The sequence below is a fragment of the Salvelinus namaycush genome, chromosome 1, assembly GCF_016432855.1.
Source record: "Salvelinus namaycush isolate Seneca chromosome 1, SaNama_1.0, whole genome shotgun sequence".
NCBI classification, from domain to species: Eukaryota; Metazoa; Chordata; class Actinopteri; order Salmoniformes; family Salmonidae; genus Salvelinus; species Salvelinus namaycush.
The window spans coordinates 53,678,921-53,697,430 of NC_052307.1; the positions used below are offsets into that span (position 1 = coordinate 53,678,921).

Sequence of the window (18,510 nt, forward strand, 5' to 3'; positions counted from 1 at the left end):
ATAGCCTACTCCCCCCACCAACATGACACCAAAACTAATGTAAAAAAAAAAACTAAACCTCAAATTCATTTCTGAAAAGCACTTAAGCAATAGGCTATTAACCCTTTGCTAGAAAGAAGAAAAACTACTTACACAGGACTAGAATTCAAAGAGCAATGGTCCACCATCATCTCAGGCAAAAAATCCAGTTTAAAAGAGGCCATGTTTTTGTGTTTCTCCCCTTTTCCAAAGTAAAAAAAAAAGATAGCTCACTTTTTCACACCAGAAAATAAGTCAAGATACACAGCAAATTACTAGAGCCTGCTCAAACTTTTCTTCAAGAGTGTGAACTTGTGGAAAGAAGCATAGGAGAGGCTGTTGTGGAAAAACTATGGCGAAACTACATGGAGGCTGATGCAAAACTACGAGAAGTAACAAAAAATGGTAAAGAACCGACAAATTCAATTAATTGGACAACGGTGAAACTTTGAACCAGAGTAGAACACACAACAAATCCTCACTGTCCAACAAACTGGGTCTAGATTAACAGAAGAGTAGGCAGGCCACTGAAAGCTGTGGCCCTGGGTCCCACAAAAAAAAGTGCTGATGGGCTGGGGCTTTTTGTGAGCATTTCTCTTAGCCAAGCAGAACTGGGTGCAGCGTCAGATAAATAGAGTGTCAGATTGATGCTGATAAGGACGAGTGACTGTCCGGAATGAATGGGGAACGGGAGCGAGCTGGTAATCCCTGCACTAATATGAGGCTGGGAGACAATCAGGTTCCGGCACTGGGACTCGGTCACCCTGTTGTTCTGTGGCAGTGGGTGGGTGGGGGCTGGGTCATATGACATTGGTCGCATTAACTCCCCACCCTAACCCCCTGACCTTAGGAAACCCACAGGCATGGCAGAGAACACATAAACAAGGAGGGCAACCGGTGTTAACAACCCTTGCAGTGGATGGCTCTATAACCTTTCCCTTTCTTTTGTTTGCGCCATCACAACAACCAGAGGGGTTTCAAAACGACTATTACGATTTAATACACCCCACTTAAATTATAGAAAAAACTGCTTTCAAGCTTTCTTGACCATTTCTATACAATGTTTCCCTTGGTCCAACTGAGATATACTGTGTGACTAACACATTTCAGATAATTACTATAGCTCCCGCCTTGGGCCAATCAGTGTCATTTTGTAAATGCCAGATCTCTATGGCAAGACGCATCATTCACCCACATTTCGTCAAAATCGTCTCAGTGTGGTCTGAGATATAGCATGTGGGAATGTTCCTGGGTTGGTGGGAAGCATGCACGCACACAAGCGTTTGATGAAAGCAACGTCTATGTGGGAACATTATGGGGAACATTATGAAATACATCTAAACTGAACAATAATATAAAACGCAAAATGCAACAATTTCAAAGATTTTACTGAGGTACAGTTCATATAAGGAAATCACTCAATTGAAATAAATTCAATAGGCCCTAATACATGGATTTCACGACTGGTAATACAGATTTGCATCTGTTGGTCACAGATACTTTTTTTAAGGTAAGGGCGTAGATCAGAAAATCAGTCAGTATCTGGTGTGACCACCATTTTCCTCATGCAGCGCGAGAGATCTCCTTCGCATATAGTTAGTTGATCAGGCTGTTGATTGTGGCCTGTGTAATATTGTCCCACTCCTCTTCAATGGCTGTGCGAAGTTGCTGGATATTGGCGGGAACTGGAACACGCTGTCATACACGTAGATCCAGAGCGTCCCAAACATGCTCAATGGGTGACATGTCTGGTGAGTTTATAAGCCATTGAAGAACTGGGATATTTTCAGCTTCCAGGAATTGTGTACAGATCCTTGCGATATGGGGCCGTGCATTATCATGCTGAAACATGAGGTGATGGCGGCGGACAAATGCCACAACAATGGGCCTCAGGGTCTCGTCACAGTATCTCTGCTGCATTCAAATTGCCATCAATAAAATGCAATAGTGTTCGTTTTTTGTAGCTTATGCCTGCCCATATCATAACCCTACCGCCACCATGGGACACTCTGTTCATAACGTTGACATCAGCAAACCGCTCACCCACACGACGTCTGCTCGGTACAGTTGCAAGTAGGATTCATCCGTGAAGAGCACGCTTCTCCTGCGTGCCAGTAGCCATCGAGGGTGAGCATTTGCCCACTGAAGTCAGTTATGATGCCAAAATGCAGTCAGGTCAAGAGCCTGGTGAGGACAACAAGATGAGCTTCCCTGAAACGGTTTCTGACAGTTTGTGCAGAAATTCTTCGGTTGTGCAAATCAAGTTTCATCAGCTGTCTGGGTGGCTGGTCTCAGACGATCCCGCAGGTGAAGAAGCCGCATGTGGAGGTCCCGGGCTGCCGTGGTTACCTGTGGTCTGCGGTTGTGAGGTCGGTTGGATGTACTGCCAAATTCTCTAAAACGACATTATAGGCAGCTTATGGTAGAGAAATTAACATTAAATTCTCCTGCAACAGCTCCGGTGGACATTCCTGCAGTCAGCATGCCAATTGCCCGCTCCCTCTAAACTTGAGACATCTGCGGCATTGTGTTGTGACAAAACTGCACATTTTAGAGCGGCCTTTAAAGCGGAGAAGTAACAGTTTGGACGCTACAGACAGAAGTTGGCAGATCGGCTATAGACGAGTCCCAAGACGCTTGTGGGGGGGGGGGGTTGTAGAGCAAAACGGAGAACACCATAACGAGTGAGAGTCTATTTAAAACATAATAGTTTGTAGTCCAAACTGTTCGGATGCTTCCGATGATTTTGTGAGAAGATGGATTTTCGGTATGTCTCATGGTCTGACAAATACCGCTCCATCTATCACCTTTCACCGCAGATGTGGAAGTGCGACATCGGCGGATTGAGACAGATACAATGCAACAACAAAAAAATCCCTAGTTTAAAACAGACCGATTTTTATGGGGATTTTTTTATATGCTAATTAGATTCACTGTGGCGCGGACATCGACTCTAGTGGGTTAAAATCGGCCCAGTGCTGTCAGAGATATCACGTACGAACAAACTAATGTACGAAAGCACTAACAAACGGAGACAGATCCACAGTTCCCTTCCCGATTTCATTGTGGTGGACAACAAGTAGACTACACAGACAGACATGATATGGGGAATAGGAGACATTGCCGCCAGACCAAAATAATAACTCTGCCGAGGCACACTTTGAAGATGCTAGATCTATCCACATTTACTTTTCCTCTGCAAACAAAACAAGTAATGAATAGGAAAATTAGATGGCCCCATATGATATTTTATCAATTTACTTAGTTGGCTTGTTGTGTGTTCTATGCGAGAGAAATATTCCTCGAGGCGCATTCAAGTTGCGAGTGCCATAGGGAGGGACAAGCAGTCAACGCACAACAATACTTGCAATTGCGAAAACTGCCGTTTTAAATGGCCTTTGTTGAAAAGGGGGGGATCCCAGCTTTGCATTCCAAATTAATTTCTCAACTCCTAAATATACCGAACTGCACAATTTTCAACTGAGTTTTTAGCAGCAGTGCAATTCTCTCCAAATGCATAGGGGACAGTGGGGCTAAATGTAACGGGTCAATTGTAGGGTAAAACGCCACCCTCGCTCCTGGAGGACATGAGCCCTAGGATCATGCCTCAGGACTCCCTAGCCGTCCCCAGCCAACCTGGTCATGCTGCTGCTCCAGTTTCAACTGTTCTGCCTGTGGATATGGAACCCTGACCTGTTCACCGGACGTGCTACCTTGTCCCGGACCTGCGGTTTTTGACTTTCTCTCTCTACCACACCTGCTGTCTTGACCTCTGAATGCTGAACTGACATTTACTCCTGAGGTACTGACCTGTTGCACTCTCTACAACCACTCTGATTATTATTTGACCATGCTGGTCATCTATGAACGTTTGAACAATCGGTCCTTAAATGGCCATGTACTGTTATAATCTCCACCCGGCACAGCCAAAAGAGGTCTGGCCAACCCTCAGAGCCTTGTTCCTCTAGGTTTCTTCCTAGGTTCCTGCCTTTCTAATGAGTTTTTCCTAGCCACAGTGCTTCTACATCTGCATTGCTTGCTGTTTGAGATTTTTAGCTGTTGCTGTTACCCCAATTTAGCCAAGTTGGCCTACAATACAGTATATTCACTGTGTTTATGAAAAACATTTTTAGACATAAAATTCATCAATAGGATGCTAACTAGTTAAATATCACATTTGGGACCAGGCTAATGATTAGCCCAATAGGTTGAACGCAGGGGTCGAGCACTGAACGCTGATTGGCTGACAGCCGTGGTATATTAGACAGTATATTTTTACTGCTCTAATTACATTGGTAGCCAGTTTATAATAGAAATAAGGCACCTCAGGGGTTTGCGGTATACGGCCAATATACCACGGCCAAGGGCTGTGTCCAGGCACTCCACTTGTGCCTAAGAACAGCCCTTAGCCGTGGAATATTGGTCATATACCACACCCACTATGCCTTATTGCTTAAATACGCAACCCCATGCTTCAGCCTATTTATTTATAATTTATTTATGCTGCATCAGTTGGCCTACTGGTGATAAGGCTTATTGCTAATGGCATACCTCTTAATATGGACCAAGCATAGGCTATATGCATGGTCCAATATGTACAAATAAATTTGAACAAATAATTTCACCAATATGTTATTGGGCTCAGTTCCGTAAGTGGAAATTATATTTTAGATGGTGTCAGCATAATTTAATTGTAATTTATTTTGGAGTAAAATATCCTTTTAAAAAGTCACCTGAGCTTCTCAAGTCCTTCTACATAAAAATATCTGAGGGGCACACCGGACCCCCCAAAACAAGAGGGGGAGGAACCCGCACTTCAACAGTTTATGGTAGAAATCAGGTTTGAAATCAGCATGTTTTGTGTTATTTATATTATCAATTGATGTTAGCTTCAGCTGTAAGCTAGCAAGACAAGTTAGCTTACAAAGCTGAAAGCTACTGGTATCTTCTTGCATTGTAAAGTGTTCTAGCCTTTATGGACATTGTTTGGCAAAAACTATTAAGTTTCAACATTTCTACATGCAGTGTCGCATTATTCAAGTGTGTCAATTTCTGTGCGGCATGAGTTGGGAGCAAACATGATGCAGCCCAGACTCCTAGTGCAGGCCTCGCACTATACGGGGGACATTGGCTGTGCAGATAGAGTTGATCCGAGACACACATTTGACACAAGTACCGAAATAAACATTCCAGTACCAAACTGTTTTTCATGTTCTAGTATTGAAAAGGTACAGATGTTTCAGTATACAGCGCAACACTAGTGTCTACATTATAGAATAGCAGATGCGGGAGTAATTTTCTAAAATGTCTGCTCGAAAACATCCTGAGGCCTTTCAACTTTAGAATCTTGATACACTACCATGCTTCACATGCAATTCTTAACCACTACTTGTAGGCCCAACTAGTATCTACTACTATAGTGTCCTTGTGAATTAGCCCTTGTGTGGCATGTCAAACCAAAGCATACCAGTGTAGGCAGAGGGTCCATTGAAGGGGAAAAAGCAAGGGAGAGAAAGAGTTCTTACCCTCCCATGGTGGGTACCTCCAGGGCAGTGTGGGGAAGCTCACATTGTGGCTGCCCATGCTGCTCCGTGGACAGGTACAAGACTTCAGCGTCGATGCTATCCATCCAGTGCCTTTCACAATCACTACAGAAATACACCAAACAGCACAGGACAAACATGATACTCATGAGTCACAAGAAAAACAAACAGTGGATGGAAAGGACTTACAGTGACTGAGACAAAGACAGTTTGACAGAGGAAAAAGTGTAACATGCATGTGGAAGATATGAAAGAAATCGAAATGTACATGACAAAATTGGACACGTAAGAATGATTTTAAAACAAATGAATTACAGGCACTGCATGTAGGCTAGACTGTGCATAGAAATTCTTTCTGGATGCAAACAAGGGCAGGCAACCTAGAGAACGTTACATAGAATGCACAGCTACTAGAGTAGAGTGATTTGACTTATTGCGTTAAAAGACGATATGAAATGAGTGAACCTAAAAATACTGCCATCTCCTTGGCCTACATTTAAAAAAGGAATTGCTAGTCTGAGTTACTTTGTGCTTCTCTGAATAATTTGCACAACAAAGTCAAGGGATGAGAGAAGCTAGGTCAATGTGTTATCAATCTATGAACAAGGCATTTGTTTAGATTACAACTACCCTGGGGTGTAAAGGTGAAAAACTGCTTTCTGACACGAAGTACACCGACATATACAATTCGCTAGCTGTGTTGTTGAAAGGCTCCAAGATTCAGGACTGTTTACAAGGCAGATGTCCATAGCTACGCCATCATGCCAAAAGGTGTTTAAAGTAGGGATGCACTACATAAATTGGTAAGCATATCGGAATCGGCCGATATTAGCTAAAAATCTCAACTTCGGCATCGGCCCGATGTCCAGTTTAACGCCGATGTGCAAAACCGATGTCAAATCTGACGTGCATACCTATATAAAATGTAGGTAGATGCCGTAATGACGCCACAAAAAATATAGCGCTACACGTGCAACACAGCATTTCTAACCTAGCCCACAATGTCTGCTGTGTGGATCGAGTAGTCAACAAGTCGAGCAGTCATTTGAAAGAGTAAGAACATTTCTGCGAGACAACTCAAAGGCAAAATTCATTAACACCAAGATAATGGAATTCATTGCCCTTGACAATCAACCGTTCTCGGTCGTGGATGATGTTGGCTTTCGCCGACCGGTCAAGCACCGGTACACACTACCAAGTAGGCGCTATTTTTCAGATGTAGCCCTACCGGAGTTAGACAGTATTGTTGAAACTCACACCCATGAGCTACTTGCTATGGGTGTCACTGCTATTAGCTTCACAACTGACATTTGGACCAGCGATGTCAGCCCCATAAGCATCGAGTCAGACAGCACAGTGGGTCAACGAGGATTTCATACTGAGGAAAGACGTATTGCATGCTCAAGAATGTGCTGGTTCTCATACCGCTGCTGCCATTTTAATGGCATTTGAGAACATGAACACTCCTAGCTCCATTCGAACAACTGACTCGAGAAAGAAGCTCAACTGCGTCTGCAGCAGACGTGATACACTCATGGCATTGAAACGTGTGCTCAACAAAAATGGGGTTAACTTGGAAAAGCACTCTAGTAGAGGCAGTGAACAAGCGATTCAGTGGCACTCTCTCTGAGCCTCTACTGTGTTGACACCATGCTCGATGCTACGTACAAGCACCGCTACTTCGATGCAGACAAAAAAAAACAGGGCTTACGTGAAATGTTACAGACACAGCTGGACAAGATGGAAACAAACACAGTGACAGTGCGCACCAAGGAAGAGAGGCCACAGACAGAGCTGAAACTTCACTGCTTGACATGTATGATGAAATAACTTTTTGATCAGTGTGTGTGTACAGTACCTTGCAAAAGTATTGGCATTTTTCCTATTTTGTTGCATTACAACCTGTCATTGAAATGGATTTTTATTTGGATTTCATGTAATGGACATCCACAAAATAGTCCAAATAGGTGAAGTGAAAAAAATAATAACTGAAAAGTGGTCCGTGCATATGTATTCACCCCCTTCGCTATGAAGCCCCTAAATAAGATCTGGTGCAACCAATTCCCGTCAGACATCACATAATTAGTTAAATAAAGTCCACCTGTGTGCAATCTAAGTGTCACATGATCTCAGTATATATACACACAACCCTGTTCTGAAAGACCCCAGAGTCTGCAACACCACTAAGCAAGCGGCACCATGAAGACCAAGGAGCTCTCCAAACAGGTCAGGGACAAAGTTGTGGAGAAGTACAGATCAGGGTTGGGTTATAAAAAATATCAGAAACTTTGAACATCCCACAGAACACCATTAAATCCATTATTATAAAAATTGAAAGAATACGGCACCACAACAAACATGCCAAGAGAGGGCCGCCCACCAAAACTCACAGAGCAGGTAAGGAGGGCATTAATCAGAGAGGCAACAAAGAGACCAAAGATAACCCTGAAGGAGCTGCAAAGCTCCACAGCGGAGATTGGAGTATCTGTTCATAGACCACTTGAAGCCGTACATTCCACAAAGCTAGGCTTTGCAGAAGAGTGGCCAGAAAATAGCTATTGCTTAAAGAAAAAAATAAGAAAACACGTTTGGTCTTCGCCAAAAGCATGTGGAAGACTCCAAACATATGAAAGGTATGCTGGTTAGATGAGACTAAAATTGAGCTTTTTGGCCATCAAGGAAAACGCTATGTCTGGCACAAACAACAACTCCCATCACCCCGAGAACATCATCCTCACAGTGAAACATGGTGGTGTCAGCACCATGCTGTGGGGATGTTTTTCCATCGGCAGGGACTGGGAAACTGGTCAGAATTGACGGAATGATGGATGGCGCTAAATACAGGGAAATACTTGAGGAAAACTGGTTTCGGTCTTCCAGAGATGAGACTGGGACTGAGGTTCACCTTCCAGCAGGACAATGACCCTAAGCATACTGCTAAAGCAACACTTGAGTAGTTTAAGGGGAAACATTTAAAAGTCTTGGAATGGCCTAGTCAAAGGCCAGACCTCAATTCAATTGAGAATCTGTGGTATGACAAAGATTGCTGTACACCAGCAGAACCCATCCAACTTGAAGGAGCTGGAGCAGTTTTGCCTTGAAAAATGGGCAAAAATCCCAGTGGCTAGATGTTCCAAGCTTATAGAGACGTACCCCAAGAAACTTGCAGCTGTAAATGCTGCAAAAGGTGGCTCTACAAAGTATTTACTTTAGGGGGGTGAATAGTTATGCACACTCAAGGTATTTTTTTCTGTCTTATTTCTTGTTTGTTTCACAATAAAAAAAATATTTTGCATCTTCAAAGTGGTAGGCATGTTGTGTAAATCAAATGATATGACCCCCCAAAAAATCGATTTTAATTCCAGGTTGTAAGGCAACAAAATAGGAAAAATGCCAAGGGGGTGAATACTTTCGCAAGCCACTGTATGTGTTTCAACTATTTAACTGTACTAGAATGCTTAAAAGGCAGCAAAACTTTTAAATATCAGTTCTCTGTATCGTTTTCATATCATTTGATTTACACAACATGCCTACCCCTTTGAAGATGCAAAATATTTTTTGTGAAACAAACAAGACATGATCCGGTACTTTGGCGACTAGTATATATTTTTTTAAACCTCCCACTTTGGGCTGGATGTGTCAATATGTTCATACATGTATAAACTACGAGCAGAATTACTGTTATACCTCAATTAGCCACGAAATCCCTAGGTCGAAAGCAACTGTTTTCTGGAAGCCGTGCAGTGCCATTTTCTCTACATTTCCTCCCACGTGGGCCTGCCCCCTAGCAATTAGATATATGGCCAATGACCTTCAGCCCCTTGCCATTTGAGTGACAGCTAGCAAGATGCACACACAGTAGAGAGCGAGAGAAAGCAATGACGTGGTGCACATAGTCGGGGACTATTTTTGGGAAGCGTTTTTGGCTTGTGGGCGCTACTTTCAGAACTACTGACTAAAAAGTATACAAAAGTACCGGAGATCGCCTCCCGAATAGCGCAGTGGTCTAAGGCAGTTCATCGCAGTGCTTGAGGCGTCGCTATAGACCCAGGTTCGATCCCAGGCTGTATCACAGCCGGCCGTGACCGGGAGACACATGAGGCTGCGCACAATTGGCCCAGCGTCGTCCGGGTTAGGGGAGGGTTTGGCCGGCCAGGATTTCCTTGTCCCATCGCACTCTAGCGACTCCTTGTGGGCCGGGCTTCTGCAAGCTGACTTTGGTTGCCAGCTGGACGGTGTTTCCTACGACACATCGTTTATTTAATAAACACCAATAAGAAAGAGTGTCCTTGATACTACTCAACTATAAAATTGTGCAGATTGTCCATGACTCAAGTGAAAACGACATTAGATAAGAGAAAATCATAGGCCTCTAATCTCAGACAAGCATGTGTTCACTTTGTTGTTGTCAAAACTGTTGCATCCCAGCAACACACATAATTGTTGAGAATGCCTTATCCTTTCACATGGCCAATTCATTTTCTGAACCAAGCAATGCACCAATCCTGGGTTATGAATTATTGATCCGTCCTCAGTAAAGCCATACAAGTAGTCCTATCTAACTGTAATATCTCTGCTGTCTGGCTTGATTGTTGTTAATGTACAAAAAACAGGGCACAGAGGGTTTAAAGCAGGGGTCATCAACCAGATTCAGCAGCGGGCTGCTTTTTCTTGAGCGGATGGTCGGGGGGCCGGAACATAATTATAAATCATTTGTACTCTGCAAATTGACGCAAGAAGCACAAACAGATATTCTATTTGACAAAAACAATCACTTCAAACCTTGATTACATTGGTACACAATCACGTCTCTATTTATGAGCGGAAATACTTGGGAATAGATTTCCTAAATTAAAATCATTTTGAGGTGAATTCCTAGTGACTTTACAGTCTTTAATTTCCAAAAATGATAAAAAATGTAAAATGTGGCCCGCCAGTTCACGACCCCTGGTTTACAGGTACACGTTAGCAAGCCTGGTATTTGTCCAATAGTACTGAGCGATAACTGCTTTTTGAAAACAGTTCAGTTTCGGTTTGATTCTTTTTTTTAAATATCAAGGTTTTTAATTTCAGTTTCGCTGATTTGAGGAACATTAAATGCACCAAAACAATTAATAAAAGTCCCATGAAGTCCCAGTGCTTATCACTTAAACATAATTTATTCACATTACTTTAATAAAATATTTCAGTTGTGTATATACTATAGTGAACAAAAATAAACGCAACATGCAAGAATTTCTAGGATTTTACTGAGGTGCAGTTCACATAAGGAAATCAGTCAATTGAAATAAATGCATTAGGCCCTAATCTATGGATTTCACATGACTGGGCAGGGGTGCAGCAATGAGTGGGCCAGGGAGGGCACAGGCCCACCAACTTGGGAGACTTCCTCAAAACTTGAGACATCCGTGGCATTGTGTTGTGACAAAACTACACATTTTAGTGTGGCCTTTTACTGTCCCAAGCACAAGGTGCACCTGTGTAATAATCAGGCTGTTTAGTCAGCTTCTTGATATGCCACACCTGTCAGGTGGATGGATTATCTTGGCAAAGGAGAAATGCTCGCTAACAAGGAAGTAAACAAATTTGTGCACAAATTGAGAGAATTAATCTTTTTATGCGTATGGATAATTTATGGGATCTTTTATTTCAGCTCATGAAACATGGGACCAACACTTTACATGTTGGGTTTATATTTTTGTTCAGCATAAATGTGTTCTATTTGAGGTCATTATTATTTCATTCCAAGTCATAATCTTATCTCTATAGAGCTAAGGATTATACTGTCTGACAAAATCACGATTTTAGTAGTTATAAAACGTAAATAAGGCTTTTTTTTACCTTTATTTAAAGGCAAGGCAAATTCTTATTTACAATGACGGCCTAGGAACAGTCGGTTAACTGTCTTGTTCAGGGGCAGAACAACAGATTTTTTACCTTGTCAGCTCGGGGATTTGATCTTGCAAACTTCCGGTTACTGGCCCAACGCTCTAACCACTAGGCTGCCTGCCGTCCCGGCATACTTATATGACTGCTGAATACCAACTATCAATCAGGTAGATCGGTACTGGTACCCCCTGTATATAGCCTCGTTATTGTTATTTTATCATTTGTCTTTTTTTTCTCAGTAAATATTTTCTTAACTCTTATTTTTCTTAAAAATGCATTGTTGGGGGGACAAAATGGCGCCGTAGAGAGAACACTGTGTTTCAGCGAGCTCCCGTGGCATTCGTAAATTTATATTCTTTCATTAATCTCCTAGCTTGAAAAAGTGGTAGAATTGGCTAAATAAGTTATCCTGCAATGAGTCTTGACGGTTATTTCTCAAAAATCTCCGACAACATGCCCAGCAGAGCTACTAAGAACTCGACCAAAACCACCATCCCTGTAGATGTGCAGGAGGAGCTAGCTTACGTTAGCGAAGCTAACACCGTTGCGGATCCAGGCACAATGGACCTGGTGATTCAAAAGATGACGGACAACATTACTAAAGTGATCGATGTTAAGATAAGAACGGTCTTGGAAGCAATAGCAGGCCATTCAGCTGAATTACAGAGGGTGGTCAAACGTGTCGATGAGGCGGAAGGAAGAATTGCTACAGTGGAAGCTTCAACTACATCTATGGACACTAAGATGAAAGCACTTGAAAAACAGGTGCGCGAAATGGCGGAGCACATTGACGACTTGGATAATCGAGGACGCAGATGCAATATTCGTGTTGTGGGACTCCCGGAAAATTCTGAAGGAACACGTTCAGTAAAATTTTTTGAGGAATGGATCCCTGACTACTTACAAATGGACACTAAGGCTGGTCGTGTGAAGCTGGACAGAGCCCATCGCTCTCAAGCACCGATACCCGGTCCCAACCAGCGCCCACGGCCAGTGGTTATAAAGTTCCACAACTTCACCGACAAGCAGCGCGTTATGGATGCGGCTAGAAACATCGGCTCTGACGGTAGTCAACGTAAAGGTCCAAAGGTCTCATTCTTCAATGATTACTCCACAGCGGTTGTACGAAGACGCAAAGGGTTTGATGAGGCGAAGGCTCGACTCAGGAGAATGAAGATGGACTACGCACTGTTGTACCCGGCCACATTGAAGATTATGGTCAACGGATCGCCTAAGAAACTCTCCACACCTGCAGAGGCTGCTGCGTTTATTGACTCTCTCGGGTAAATAACTTTAAGCTGCGCCGCCGCAGTATTGGATAACTTTATTATCTTCTTTGAATCTGATCATGAAACAGTGGTGTGAGTTCTCACATGCTCCGGTTCAGTAATATTCGTATTTTTATTATTTTTCTTGCTAAAGTAACTGCCGCTATAGCTCAGGCTGAGATATGGGTGAATCTATATTGGTGCCCAGGCTTGGTTTTAGGTGGAAGAGCCTCAATCTTCATATATTGATTTTCATTTTCATATGTATAAAGGACGAGGCTATTGAGTGGCAATGCAGACTTAAGAGTCTACATTGGAGAGTTGAAATCCCCTGCATGTTAGCTAGTGGGAAAACCCCCTTTTGGATCTTTACATGTTTAATTTTTGGGTTTAGTACAGTTAGAGTTCAGGGTTCATATCGTTTGTTTATGCTCGGTGAGATAGAAGAGAGTTCAACACATGGAAAAAGGTACCACCCCATTTTTACGGTGGGATTCAGTCTGAATATGAAACGGTCAAAGTGCAATGGCAGGTAACACACTGCGGGTATGTACATGGAACATTAGAGGGAGCCATAATCCCATTAAAAGGAAGAAGGTACTGTCGTTTTTGAAAAAAGAAAATATTGATATTGCCCTGTTGCAAGAAACTCATTTGGATGATAAGGAGCATCTGAAATTACAACAAGGGGGGTTTGGTCAAGTGTTTTTCTCATCATTTACATCCAGAAGTAGAGGTGTAGTAATTCTTGTGAAAAAGAACTTACCACTTAAGGTCTTGAATTGTGTGAAAGATAAATTTGGTCGCTTTGTTATAATTAATGGTACTTTACAAGGGCAGAAAATCTCCATAATGAATATTTACTTTCCCCCTGCCCACCCCCCTGATTTCCTCACTAAGGTATTTCTAGACTTTTCAGAATTAAACTCAGACACTGCAGTGGTTGGAGGAGATTTTAATTGTTTGTTGAACCCCCTTATTGATAAGTTTCCCAGCGGTATAGCTTCACTCTCTCCTCGAGCTAAGTCACTTAAAGCTATTTGTGATGATCTGGGGTATGCGGATGTTTGGAGAACTTTTCACCCCTCCAACAGAGAGTTCACTTTTTTCTCTGCACCTCATGGATGTCAGACTAGAATAGATTACTTTTTTATGCCCAGGACGTCTTTGCAGTCTGTTTTATCCGCTAGGATAGGAAGTATAGTCATATCTGATCATGCGGAGGTGATCCTGGACATAAAACTCAACGGGGCATTCAATCTGTCAAGACATTGGAGGTTGAATACAACCATCCTTAAAGACCATACGTTCACATCATATTTTATTACAAAGTTTAAAGCATTTTTCTCTATTAACTCTCAATCAACAGATAATCCCTCGCTCCTTTGGGAAACCTGTAAAGCGTACGCCAGGGGTCTGATTATGTCATACACAGCCACTAAGAGGCGGAAAAAGCGTGAAAAGCAAAAAAGGTTAGAGGGTGAATTGGGAACTAAAGAGAAGGACTACATTAAAACTCCCACGCCTGCCCTATTAAAGGAAATATCAGTTCTTAGATCAACGTTGGACTCTCTCCTAACACAGGACGCTGAAAAGAAAATGGGATTTGTCAGGCAAAAGCTATATGAACATGGCGATAAGCCAGGAAAGTACTTGGCGTACCTAGCTAAAAAGAGAGCTGACTCACAGTCAATTGCTACTATTACTGATTCGGATGGCAATCATTTATATGAAAATAAATTGATAAATGACTCATTTAAGAAATTTTATGCAAATCTTTATGCCTCAGAACTGCCAAATGACGCACCCAAATTAATGGAGAATTTCTTATCTAAGATTGAGCTCCCTACTATCTCCGAAGAACAGAGGTCTCTCCTTAATGCCCCTATCACCGAGGAAGAGATAATGTTCGCAATTAAGAATCTGCAAAACGGTAAGGCTCCAGGACCAGACGGGTTTGGTAGTGAATTCTATAAAGAGTTTCATGGCCTGATCCTTGAGCCATTGCATGATATGTTTAACCACTCATTTTCAAATGACCAGCTCCCTCAAACGCTGAGGGAAGCCAACATATCACTTATTCTTAAAAAGGGAAAATGTCCAGAGTCTTGTTCCTCGTACAGACCAATTTCCCTTCTGAATGTGGATAGAAAATTACTTTCTAAAATTCTAGCCACAAGATTAGAGGACTCACTGCCACTAATTGTGAAAGGAGACCAAACTGGCTTTATTAAGGGCCGTAAGTCGTGCAACAATGTCAGGCGGCTTCTTAATGTAATTCAAGCCTACCGACAAAGTGCTAGGGATGGTCTTGTGCTCTCCCTAGATGCTGAGAAAGCATTTGATCGTGTGGAGTGGTCTTACCTACTCTTTGCTCTAAATAAATTTGGTCTAGGGGACAACTTTATAAAATGGGTGAAAGTTTTATGATGATGATCCTTAGGCTGCTGTCCTTACTAATGGGCTAAGGTCAAATAGCTTCTCTATATACAGAGGTACCAGACAGGGCTGCCCTTTGTCCCCCCTCCTATTTGCACTCGCTATGGAACCACTGGCCGAGGCCATCAGGGTAACGCCTGCTATACAGGGGCTGCTCATTGGTGATGTTCACCATAAAATAAGCTTGTATGCTGATGATGTCCTGATATTCATCTCTAATCCCGAGACCTCAACTACATCTCTTATTAATATTATTCAATTATTCAGCGAATTCTCAGGCTACAAGATTAACTTAACTAAATCAGAGGCTATGCCACTTGGTAGCCTTCACTCTGTACCTAATACTTCTCCCCCCTTCCCTTTTACATGGTCTCCCTCAGGCTTTACGTATCTGGGTATATTTGTAACTCCTAAATTCCAGCAAATGTACAAAGCCAATTTTGTTCCCTTGTTTGATACAATAAGACAGGATCTGGAGCGCTGGAACTCTCTCCCGATTTCTTGGTTGGGTAGAATATCCCTCTTGAAAATGAACATTTTACCTAGACTACTTTACCCAATCCAAATGATCCCAGTATTACTCTCCAATAAGATAATAAAGGATGTAAATGGATGGCTAAGTTCCTTCATATGGAGTAAACGCAAGCCAAGGCTTAAGATGGCAATATTGCAGCTGCCAAGTTCTATGGGGGGCTTGGATCTGCCCAATATCAGGTTCTATCAGTGGTGTGCCCACCTATGTTATATTTCTGATTGGATCACAAACGATGACTCCTCTATTTGGTTAGACATTGAGACTTCTCTTTCAAAATACCCCTTACAGGATCTTTTATTTTTCAGAAGTTTCAAGTCTGTAGAAGATCACTGCAATAATCCTATTACACTTAACACACTCAAGGTTTGGAGGTCAGTTCAGCGCTTCCTGGGAAGGTCCAAACTAACCTCTGCTCTTACCCCAATTCTTAACAACCCAGATTTTGGTCCAGGATTGCTGGATGCTGGCTTTAACTTTTGGCTTAATAAGGGCATACGCAGACTAAATGACTTATTTGCTGATAAGATTCTATTGTCGTTTGAGCAGATGGTGGAGAAATATCGACTCCCAAAGCAGGACTTTTTCCGCTTCCTACAAGTAAGACATTATATTGTGAAGAGCACCACCTTAATTGGTAACCCTGATATGTCTGTCATTGAGAGAATGCTTTTTTTTCCACAAAGGAAAATGTCTAAGTCTGTTTTATGATGCTTTAAGGTCCTTTCCTGCTGTCGACACACAGAGGGTGAAACAAGTGTGGGAGAAAGAATTGTCTGTGACTATTGACGAAGAGATGTGGGAGGACATTTGGAGATATGCAAAAACAATATCTATATGTAATCGTACTAAAGCAATCCAATTAAGAATAATACACAGATTGCATATATCCCCAAATCGCAGACATGCCTTTAGCCCCTCTTCCTCTTCTCCTCAGTGTCTTAAATGCAAAACTGATACAGGCACCCTAACACATTGTTTATGGTCATGTACCAAAATACAACGATACTGGTCTGGTGTTCTGCAAGAAATTGAAAAGATCCTAGGGGTTGATCTAGAATTGGACCCAGTTTCGTTACTGTTAGGTCTCCCTAGTAGGCATGTTACTTCTGTGAGTAAGAGGAGGCTTTACAACATCCTTACCTTTGCTGCAAGGAAAAACATCCTTTTACGGTGGATTAGTGATAAGGTTCCTTCTATTAAAGATTGGCATAAGATACTTTTTGAATGGGTGCCTCTGGAATATCTGACATGTACATTGCATTCTAAAACAGATCAGTTCTACAAAGTGTGGGAACCCTATCTAAATTACCTAGAACCTGAGGTATCAGCTATTATGCTGCAAGGATTCTCTTAGAATGGTGGTGATCTATGTATTCAGAATTACACTATATTCCATGTGTGGAACCTAACTTCTTAGTTTAAACCGAGCTTTTTTGTTTAATTTCTGTTTGTAAGTTTGTTTAAAATGTGTGTATTGAGAGACGCAATGATGGGGATAGGGTGGGAGAAGCGGGGGGAGGAGGATGGTGTGCGTATGTGTGTGTATGTATATGTATATGTGTATATATATATGTATGCGCAGGTATGTGTAGGCGGGTGCTGTTTTTCTTTGTTGTTTTTTTTGCCTGGTTTCTGTTGTTGTATCTCTTTAATATGGGTGAAAATTGTGAAATTCCAATAAAAATACTGTTAAAAAAAAAAAAAAAATGCATTGTTGGTTAAGGTACCTGTTATATTCGGCACATGTGACAAATAACATTTTATTTGGTTTTTGCATTTTCAGGTAGACATACCTCGCGAAGCAACTGCCCTCTATCCCTCTTGATTGTGCGTTCTTCTCTCTGTCTCCATGCCCACACAGGCTGGATATTATATGTGGAATGGAGTCAATGTAGTTAATTTCCACGTTTTCTGCGCTAAACTATGTAGAATATTGGCCTGTTGGAAAGTACAACCCCCTACTGCATTGCACAGTTTGGGCTTGATCTGATTGATCTCTAGAGAAACTGCGCATTGAGCTCAGAAAAAACTTAAACTAAATGGAATTCAAAGTACTGAACCAACCTCGGTCAATTAGTTGGTTTAAAAAACGGAAAAATAAACATGTCAGTAATTTTTTCCCCCTCACTATTGTCCAGATAAAATAGTTAAGAATCAGGATAGATATTTTCATGGGGTGAATTGGTTTTGATCTGTAAACAAGATTAATGTTGTGTTGTTGGTTTTACACTGGTGATCAACTTTTTGGATCACTAGTGTAAAACCATACCCACAGCCACCAAGACACTAAAATGGTTAAGGCCGGTGGCTAGAGGCAGTTCAGAGAGAAATGCATTTAGTTCTGTTAAAACCTCATTTGTCTTGTAGCTCGCCACCTGCTAAATACTTACATTGAAAGAAGACACAAAAAAGGCAGATATTTATTACTAATGGCAGACCACTCTCTCCTTGGCTGCAATGGCAGCAACCAGACGGAAACGGCTATTATGGAGGGTAATACATTTGTTTGAGAGTGGCTCTGCCGTCAAAAAAATGTAATCTTCTGCTCTACTGGGAGTAGTATAGCTGGATACCAAAGATAGACAGGGGCGGGGATACTAGGGGACGGGTCCAGAAAATTCAGACGACCGAACAAGGAACCTGGGAGTTGCCATGAATAGACACTACTAATAAAACAGTTGCTAAGGAGGTTGGCAGTCTTGCAGGGTTACAACTAGGGTTGCAAAGGGTCCAACATTTTCCAGAAAGTTAACTTTTTTGGGCTAGGGGGAAGTATTTTGAAGTCTGGATGACAAGCGTGCTCAAAGTAAACTGCCTG

At 42.1% G+C, this 18,510-nt stretch overlaps 1 protein-coding gene across 17 annotated transcripts in view; it reads right to left on the reverse strand.

The window, feature by feature from the left end:
* LOC120045581 (CUGBP Elav-like family member 1) overlaps window positions 1–18,510 on the reverse strand; it is a 62,579-nt gene that overhangs the window by 26,599 nt on the left and 17,470 nt on the right. For 16 of the 17 annotated variants that reach the window (XM_038990544.1, XM_038990500.1, XM_038990603.1 and 13 more), the window contains exon 3: window positions 5,544–5,666. The exons of the other annotated variant lie outside the window; for it this stretch is intronic. In XM_038990544.1, coding sequence (XP_038846472.1) covers window positions 5,544–5,647 — 104 coding nt within the window. In that variant the 5' untranslated portion in view covers window positions 5,648–5,666. The remainder of the gene's footprint in view (window positions 1–5,543; window positions 5,667–18,510) is intronic. 17 annotated transcript variants of the gene reach the window in all.